This window comes from Hippocampus guttulatus, chromosome 14 (assembly GCF_054856545.1).
Source record: "Hippocampus guttulatus isolate MCC_2025c chromosome 14, RoL_Hgut_1.0, whole genome shotgun sequence".
Lineage (NCBI taxonomy): Eukaryota > Metazoa > Chordata > Actinopteri > Syngnathiformes > Syngnathidae > Hippocampus > Hippocampus guttulatus.
In genome coordinates this window covers 15,002,159-15,011,620 of record NC_141274.1, presented here as the reverse complement: position 1 = coordinate 15,011,620, position 9,462 = coordinate 15,002,159, and the positions used below count along the sequence as shown (strand labels likewise).

At 46.3% G+C, this 9,462-nt stretch overlaps 1 protein-coding gene across 2 annotated transcripts; it reads left to right on the top strand.

Moving 5' to 3' along the window:
• The first annotated feature begins 541 nt into the window (after positions 1-541).
• ranbp3b (RAN binding protein 3b) lies at positions 542-9,383 on the top strand. 2 transcript variants are annotated; one of them, XM_086129896.1, is made up of 17 exons: positions 542-648; positions 3,097-3,152; positions 3,425-3,461; positions 3,536-3,613; positions 3,693-3,764; positions 4,466-4,531; positions 4,948-5,040; positions 5,142-5,251; positions 5,333-5,452; positions 5,913-6,013; positions 6,109-6,184; positions 6,279-6,369; positions 6,696-6,820; positions 6,889-7,009; positions 7,111-7,253; positions 8,272-8,461; positions 8,544-9,383. In XM_086129896.1, exons 1-17 carry the CDS (start codon positions 627-629, stop codon positions 8,585-8,587), a joined length of 1,545 nt encoding a protein of 514 aa, XP_085986022.1. In that variant the 5' UTR covers positions 542-626; the 3' UTR covers positions 8,588-9,383. The 2 variants fall into 2 exon arrangements, with proteins under 2 accessions (XP_085986022.1, XP_085986021.1); XM_086129895.1 differs by having other exon boundaries at positions 543-648; positions 6,693-6,820.
• Positions 9,384-9,462: the final 79 nt, after the last annotated feature.

The following is a 9,462-nucleotide window of genomic DNA, read 5'->3' as shown; positions in this document are numbered from 1 at the left end:
TTCAGCGGTGTGAACTACATTTGTACAATTTAAACCTGTGCAAAACTATAAGAACCAATTTTTGTTTTGGGTTCGTTTCTTTTGTTTAACTTTATTTTTGGAAATACATGCAAGTATTTGAACCACAAACCTTGGAAATGTGAAGCAGACGTGCTAAGAATCATCAAAATAATTTTAAATAAATAATATTGACATCAGCAAGAAAAAAATGGATATAAATAAGGGTTGTATAGAATTTTGGAAGAATGATATAATTAAGCATGTTAAATTGCTCCATGTACAGCACTTTGTATGCAGCGATGGCTGTTTGAAAGTGCTCTATAAATACTGTTGACTTGACTTGACTTGACTTAAACTAATTTCATTTGGATTGTATAATTTTGTTCTGCTGTGGCGCTCACACGAAAGCAGACGATGGCCGACGAGTGCAAATGCAGGCGGGACGCGTGAGCTCGTCGACGAAGGCTGACGAGTGCAGACGCAGTCAGACGAAAGCAGACGAATGCAGATGCAGGCGGGACGCGAGAGCTCGTCGACGGCGGCCGAGTGAGCGCTCCCTCTCCCGGCCTGCGCTGCGCCTGTCTTATCTGCGCGGTGGCTTGTGGGTGTGTGTGCGTCGAAGTAAAATGGCGGACTTGGCGAACGAAGGTGAGTCGCTTAGCCGTGTGTAGCGGGGAGAGAGAGGAACACAAAAACACGCACTGCCGTCTTCCGATCGGCGCCTTCGGCGGCGTTTGTACTTCGCTAGAGGATGATAAGACACAGGCCGATGGCTTGTTGGGTGCCGGTTGATGTTGCACGAGTGCTTCCCGGCGTTTCCAAGGCTACACTGTTAGCAAACAAGCTAACGCGGCTAGAGGCTTTGGATCCGGCTAATAGCTGGAACGCTTCGGAACGCCCTCGAATGCTAACGTTGTAGTTAGCGGTTTTATCGCACAATGCTAGCACCCGGCTATTCATGGCCAGTTTGTTATGCAGACATAATAGACACTTCATATTTATTTGCTGGTATATTGTCGTTGTAGGTGCTGCTTTATGTGAAACCAGCCAGTACATATCAGGTCGCCCGTGCGAGTGGGTACTTAAGACCTTTTTTTTTTGCTCCCCCCATGTTGTCAACGGCCGGCTGGGGTTCAGTTGACGTTTTTAGGCGGGTAAAGTCGTCTGACTTATTCTTAGCTGTCTTGGTGACTAAATGTTACGCCTCAAGAGTTCTTCTGGTTACGCTCGGCGTGCGGTGTCAACAGTGTCGCCAAAGACGTTTGTGGAACCGTCACAACCCTGAGCGATGTTCCCCTACTCGCCCCTTTACCATCGCCGTACAACTGGGTGGCGCTGTCTATTTGCTGGATGGCCTCTGGAGGATGCTCGAGTTAGTCAAAATGAGATAACTTGGATAGAGGTGCTGTTGTTACCTGATACCAATGCAGGTCACACACAAATAGACATGCAATGTCGTTGTGTTTACGAGGGTGTCTGCTGTGCTTCTAACAGCCTCCAATATGTATGTGTGTTAATCTCGACACTACTTAAATGTTATGCCATTTATAATTCTGACAAAGAAAGACACGCACGTCTTTGGAATGTGGGAGGAAACGGGAGTACCCGGAGTAAACCCAAGCAGGCACGGGGAGAACATCCAGACTCCAGACAGGAAGGCCGGGGCCTAGAATCGAACCCTGTACCTCTGCACTGTGAGGCCGGCCAACATGCTAACCATTCACCCACACTACCGCCCGCACTGCTCTTCACGCCAATAATCTTCCTTCTGCGCTCGTTGAGTTGAACTTTTTAAGGACGAGTGATTTCTCTGATTCACTGGACAGGATCTGTTTGCAGCTTTAATTCAACAATATGTTCATTTGTGGCTGTGGTGTAAAAGTGCATTGTGTTATGCCGAGAGTAACATTGGCAGAATTTCTGCTATTGGTTCTCGTAGGGTGCGTTTTACTGCTGTTTGAAACTGTTGAAATGGTTGTTGACTTCTTTTAGGCACGTACTTACCACGGACCGCAGTCCTTTATTTTTTTTTCCCCCTTACGCAATAGAATTGGAAACATTAAAAATAACGTGTGTGCCACACACTTCACTTGACACTACCATCTTGATGTTGCACTTCTCTGAAATGGATGGACGGTGTGGACATATAAAAGGGCTGGCTGCCTTGTGTTTTTTGAGACTTGGCGTCATTTCCATGCCTTGAAACCATCACCCAGATTCCTACGCAACTTTAAATCAATAGGATTTATCTTTCTTATCCCGCCAGTAAACAAAACTGACCTGAGTGCCGCATCCCTGAAAACGACATTTATGTAGCTCTCGAACACAACAAACCACAAACTGAGGTATAAATTGCACATACTTATTTGGCGTGGCGGTTTTGGGTGAGTGGCGGCGCAAATGAAGCATTTTTCGGCAGCTCTTGTTACGATGTGGTGTAGTTCCACACCACTGCAAGTATAATAATAATAAAATAACAGGAGATTTTGCACAGGTGCCCAATGGTCCATTTGTCAGCATCTGAACCGCCATCATGATTTATTAGCACAATGTAACCAGAGGCAATCGAGGTTTATCTTTGCTACTTGTACTTTATTAATTAATCCACTGACGAAAGCCAGTGCTGTGATGAATTTCACAAATACCCCCACGGTTCCTACGGAGGCTTAAAAGGACCAGTTGATATCTACGATTGAGGAAATCTTCCCAATGGAAAAACGCATAGACTGAGCATTCAATAAACCACAATTGAACCAATAATGGGAGAAACTGATAATCAATATGTGGACAAATGCGACCACTGCTGCCACCCAGGACATTTATATTTTTTGGTTTGTTTTTGTTTAGGGGTCACATTTGTGCTCTTATTATACAATTGTTTGAAAACTACTAAAACGACGTGGGGGGGGGCTACTTCTGAATATTTCAAATTTGACCCCAAAATAACCCCTCTTACCTCCGAAGTAGAGTTGAGTCCATCAGTACCCTTGTAATGAAAATGTTGCCATCCTAAGCTGAACCCCACTGTTGATGCGGAGTGTGGATTCATCATTGTATGTGGATGATTAAAGTCTTTTTTTTTTTTTCTCCCGACAGACAAGCCTGCCATAGCGCCTCCTGTATTTGTTTTCCAAAAAGACAAAACTCAGAAGGTGAGTGCTTCTTCAAAGATGATGAAGCGCTTTCTGCGAGCTAAAATAAGAATGCCTTTGAAGAAGGCGCGAAGCACATTCCTCACCACTGACTGAAGTATAAACAAGGCTCCGCCAGAGGGCTTCTCAGGCACATATTTCACTTTTAGTCACGATTGCCCCCGATGTATAGTATATTTTTAAGCTGGTCAGATTTTTTTTGTTTGTTTCTTTTAATAAAGCTGACCTTGTCTTGTGATTGTTTCAAACTAAGCTTGGTGTGTATCTTACAGCGATCTGCAGAGGGCTCAAGTGCAGAGGATGGAGAAGGTAAAGTCGAACGTCGAAAGAGGCCGATTGCTTTGCCAATGTGACAAAATTGTTCATCGAATTTGATCTTTCAGATTCAGATAAAGACGAGACGAACTACTTTCCTCCAGTAAAAAGGGAGAGGACTTCATCATTCCCGCCGCTCCACTCGGGTGACAACTTTGTTGCTGTTTTGCTTGTAGCACACAGAGTTGATTTGTATGCTGAGGCTTTCTCACGACTCCTTTGCAGTTCCCAAGAACAATGTATTCATGCCCCCCAGTTTCTGCCAGTCTCCTACTGGGAACTCTGACTCTGAGCCAGGTGAGCTTTCGCAATGACTTCTTGTTTTTAAAAAAAGGGGCCCGATCAATAATGAAACGGGGGAAGAATGCTCCGTCAACCCTTCTGTGACCCGTTGAGGGAGATGTGGGTTTTTAAAACTGAGAAAACAGATCAGTTCAACAATTTCGGTTCTATCCCGCACTGGAAATGTGTCAGGTTTGAGGGGGAGGTCCCATCCCATGTAAATTAGCCACTACTCACCCTCTGATATTGGTGTTACCAGGACAACGAGGTGGGTGGCTATTTTTTGAGCTCAGAGTCTCAAAAAGTAGACAAACGACAGCATGGTTTGTACTTTGACCCATGGCGGCAGCGCTTCAACACCAAGCTACCAAATTACACTCGTCAGTTGTTTGGCAGATCAGTGAAAAGTCGTTAACAGTCCCAAAACGTTTTCTCAACAGGGCAAAAGGGTCAGGATGACTGAAAGAACCGAACCACAGCTTGTATTTTTTTTCTTCTTTCTGTCTTTGGTGTCTGGATCACTGCCACATTTTAAGACAAATGTTGAATCCAAATTAGCATTGGCTTGAACAGAGCAAAATGTTATAAATGACTGAGTGTTGCTGTGGTAACTAACAGACTCAAGTGGCTCAGAGAGGTGCAAAAGAACACAAGTTGTGATGTAACCGATGTATGTTTTATGTTCTGTCCCTTCACCTGCTTTCGGGCGTCGGCAGAGGAGAAGCCAGTTGGGTTCCGACTAAAGCCGCCGACTCTCATACACGGGCAGGCGCCCAGTTCAGGTTTGTGCTGCATGTTGCCTTAATCCAAATTTCTGCCACTTGGTTCCCTCCAAAATGGTACAAAAAGAATCCACAAATAGTGACCGGGCAGTGTTTATTTCGTCAACTGCAGGGACAGTATTTGTAACCTTTTTGTAAATAAATGTTGAGTTGCCTGTGAATGGCAATGCAACATTCCAGATGAAATGCTCACTCGCAAGCTTTGCCAATGAAAAATAACATATAAAAGGTTTCAAATCCTCTAAAAACAACCAATAGCAGTGTTTAGCTCCCCCCCACATTCATACCCAAGCGTAGCAGTTTTTTCCTCTTGGTGGAAATCAGGCTTTTTGGGATTTAAATTCAAATCAAGAAACAAATGTTTTAGCATGGCAACTCATCATCTGAGTTAAAAGCACTCGTGTTTGTTCTTGCAGGCGTCCCGAGTCAGAAACCGAAAGAGCAACAACGCAGCGTTCTTCGCCCTGCGGTTCTTCAAGCGCCGCCCCCCAAATCCCACACAGAATCCAGTATGTATTGTATAAATCACATTTCCTCCAACGTCATTGTTACTTTGGCTGACATCTTTGCACACGCTTTTGTTGAGTTTACAAGTTATCCTTCTGTTCAGACTCCACTTGCGGAACCAACGGAGTGAAGAAGTCGTCAGACGGCCCTTCCGCACCCCAGTCCCTTTTCCTGAACAACACAGAGCACTCAGCCGCCCCAAACGCATCACTGGTACCTTTTGCAGGCAAATCCGGGAAATTATTTCGCCCCGGTCCCACTTGTTAAGTTTTTTTTCATTCCCGCTCTTTTCAGAAACACGAAAATGAGGAACGCGGCCCGAGTAGCGTCAAAGATGAAGGAGGAACCGAGAAGGACGAAGGAGATGTAGCAAATTCTTTTGTATTTGGTCAGAATATCAAAGACAGAGCGAAGGTGGGTTCTCGTGAGCCACAACCACCTCCCTTGCGTTGACACCTCCCACACGCTACACGACAAACTACAAACCCAATTCCAATGAAGTTGGGATGTTGCGTTAAACATAACTTGGTGATGAATTTAGGTAAGAAGCATTCAACACAATCAGTCGCTCCTCCAGTTGTGTGCGGCAACAGTCCTGGTGGGCTGTCGTAGTTAGTGAAAAGGTTTAACACTTAAGATTGTCGGCGCTGACCGTTTTCTCAGCAGAACGGGGGAGGGAAAACGATGCGATTCACCCCGTGCCACGGAGTCATCGATCAGCATCATTTTTTTAGAGGCATCCAACTATCAGACCTCTGTTGAATTAAAATTAAGACAGATTGCTTTTTTGTCAAGTGTGTTTAATACCCCATTTTAGACTTGTGTCTTGAAGGATGGTCAGAAGCGACTGATTCCTCCTGTGCCTTCTTCCCAGGTGGACCAGAACAGTACAGAAGAAAAATCAAAGGACTGCAGTCCAGGAGACTGTCAATCAGAGGGCACCAATTATTTCTTGCAGTACATCTCTACCCCAAGGTATTAGCACTTATTGTGTCTTGATGATGATGACGACGATGATTATTATCATTGTTGTTGTTGCATAAATGCATTCATCTGTTCTGTCTTTTCAGTTCAAATAATGCCGCAAACAGTGCAGACAGCGGGGCCAAATTTGTGTTTGGGCAGAACATGTCTGAACGAGTTTTGGTGAGGGCGGACAGCTTGTTTGTATAGTCAGCCATGTTGGACAATGCCCTAATTTCCCATGTGGCTGTGCCATTTTTTTTTCTCCCATGTTAAGAGTCCTCCCAAGGGCGAGACCCCCAGTGATGATAGTAAAGAGGTTCCAGAGGCTTCAGAGCTCCCATCACAGGAGGCCACCGCAGAGAAGGGTGACTACCTTATACGCAGTGATTTATGTTCTTGTTGTGGGTTTTGGAACTGCAAAAATACATCTCGGAAAAAGAAGGCTTTGTGGTCCCTGGAGAGGAAGTTGAATTTACAGGCAGTCCGCGGGGAACAAACTTTCAATGGTCCCGCAACCAGTCGCAAATTTCGCCCTGTAAACGGCTTTCCAGCCTGTCGCTATCCATTACCCAACTCGACAACAAGACCAAATATATTGTCTTGTAGTTTGTGTGTGCGTGTGGTCAGAACTCAAAACTGCGGGAAAACGGACATTAGCTCGACGCTTGACAGTGTGCGCTCTCTTCAGCAGTGAACAGCGTGTCGGAGTCTTTGGAGGAGTCTGCCGCAGCCTACACCAAAGCCACAGCCAAGAAGTGCATCTTAGAGAAAGTGGACGTAAAAACCGGGGAAGAATCAGAAAGCAATGTTTTACAGGTACTCCAGAGGGTTGATTGGACATTTTGGCACATCAACGAGTGAGTTTGCTTTGTCTGGAAATTCAGATGCAGTGCAAGTTGTACATCTTTGAGAAGACGGCACAGTCGTGGATAGAGCGAGGGCGGGGCCTTCTCAGGCTCAATGACATGGCGTCGACGGACGACGGCACGCTACAGTCGCGTCTCGGTAAACGCAAGCAACATGAGTGTGCGATTAGCTACGCGTTTGACAGGACGCCGTTGATGATGTTTGATGGCCAAACAAGGTCTTGTTTTGCCTCCAACCAGTGATGAGGACCCAGGGCAGCCTCCGGTTGATCCTCAACACTAAACTTTGGCCCCAGATGCAGGTGGACAAGGCAAGCGACAAGAGTGTACGGGTCACCGCCACAGACACAGAGGACCAGGGGGTCAAGGTCTTCCTAATATCGGTACGTTTCACCAAGCTGTTGATTGGTCGGAGAGTTGCTACAGACGTCGGTCTCCACTCTTGGCCCGCCATATCCCCGCACCTCACTGTGTATGAATTTGTCTTGTGAGGGGGATTCTGTACCCAGGGAACGGACCGCCAAGGTCCCCCCGTCTTTGGCCACTGCCCGGCTCGCGAGGCACACAGTAATGACATTATTTAATTGAAAGCAATGATCGTTTTTGTCACCCCCCCCCCCCCCCCCCCCAATTGATTGGCCATTGTCCTGCCACTGGTTGCCCATTTTGGCCCCCAGGGTGTGCAGTATAAGACTGACAGCCCCAAACTCTTTGAGACGTGCAACTGCAACAGGTGAGACTGTCAAATACTGGCTTTTAGTTTGGCCAACAGATGGTGCTACTTTCCACATAATTGAAACGCAGAAAAATGATTTCTGATTTCTACACAAGTGCCTTGTCATTGAAATGGCTTCAATGTACAGCGGGTCCTTGGTTTGCAGTGGCCCTGAGATAAGAAATTTCATGTTCACCGGCACGAGAAAGCAAACTCGGCTACTGTCAAACATACAGTTTTTTAAAATTGTATTATATACATGTTTTTGAAAGAAATATCACCTCACTATTACTACTGCAGTAGCATCGGTAGACTCCCCTACATACAAGATGACATATTCGACCCCTGGGGGGAGTCATCGGTTTATGACAGTTCCGTTCGTATGACACCGATGCTACCCGATTTTTGGTGGATCACAACTCCCCGTAATCTTGATCACTGACCTCTGTAAACACAGTTGTAAATACATAACTACAGTAAATCTTTGTGTGAAAAACACTTCTAGGACGTAATATACATTAGGTCGAGACCGGCGTACGCTATGAACACCCAGAATGGCTTTTTGTTGTCCACCAGATAGTTTGACTTTCCCCTCAATCAAAGCACGGATGCAACAAAATTTCACGCCTTCATGCTGTTGTCTCCAAAGATGCTTCACTACTCAATGATCCCGTTGTGTTCCTCAGGGTAGTTCCAAGGACGTAGGTCAGCTAGCGGCGGCGCTGCATCACCGGATTTTGGCCCTCAAGAGCCGCGCGGAGCAGGAGCCCGAAGCCCCCGTGACGACCATCCCCGAGGCCGAAGTGCCGCAATCCAACGAGGACGACAGCGATGAGGAAGGAGGCGCCTCCGCTTCGGCCTCAGCTGCTGCGACGAGTCAGTGACTCTACTTTTTTTTTGTCGTCCTTTTTGCACAAATATCCCCTTCTTTAACTGAGGCCATTTTGTCCACCTGCAGCTAATTCAGAGGGAGCAGAGAACCAGACCGCGGGAAGCACATAGCGCCACCCCCTTGAGACGGCCTGCAGAAATGCCACTTTGGAGGCATTTTTTTCTCCAGGCATCTCTACGGACACCCCTTTTGACCAACGTGGTCCCTCCAGACCAGTAACTTTTGGATATTAGAAGTGTAGCTCCAGGAAATAATCACCCCCCACACCACACCAGTGCCAGAGTGTCTCCCCTCCCACCGGCCAATCTGCGTCATCAATGGAGTCCTTTCCTCCTCTTGCTCCTCCTGTTTGTGTTGGAGTTTCTCCTCTACGTTTCCCTCCTTCACCTGCTCTCTCCCCCCACTAGCAAAAATAAAGACTTCAAAGCTTTGGTTTGGGACTTTTCTGCTCATCATATTGATGAGCATAAAGGGTGTTTTTCCTCTACATTTTAAAGTATGGCACATGTTAAGACTGCAGTTTCTACTTCAGGACCTTTGTATTCACTGTACAGTTGCCCCCCCTCTCCCCCCAACCCTCATCTCCTGCGTTCTCCGGATGCCACAACAACCTGAGGGTCAACCGTCTAGCCCCAGAACCTGGAGCCTATTCAACCAGTCTATCCCGTCAGCTGTTCTGCACCTGGCCCTCTACCAACTCCCAGCCCTAAACCCCCACAAACTTGATCAGTGCATTTGGTTTTGGCAACTGTAATTTATTTTGGGGCAAGAAGAGGGCGTCACCATGAGGCATCTCAACATTTGTGCTCTTTGTAAAGGCTAGCGAGTCCACTGAACTTGTCATTAATAGCAGTTTCCTTTGATTTCCTATCGATCTATATTCTAGTGAATAAAGGACTGAAACCATGCAGCTTTCTGTTCATGTGACAACTTTGAAGGGCAGAAGAATTCTCCTGTTTTCTTTTTTTTTTTTAAATTTTGTGTG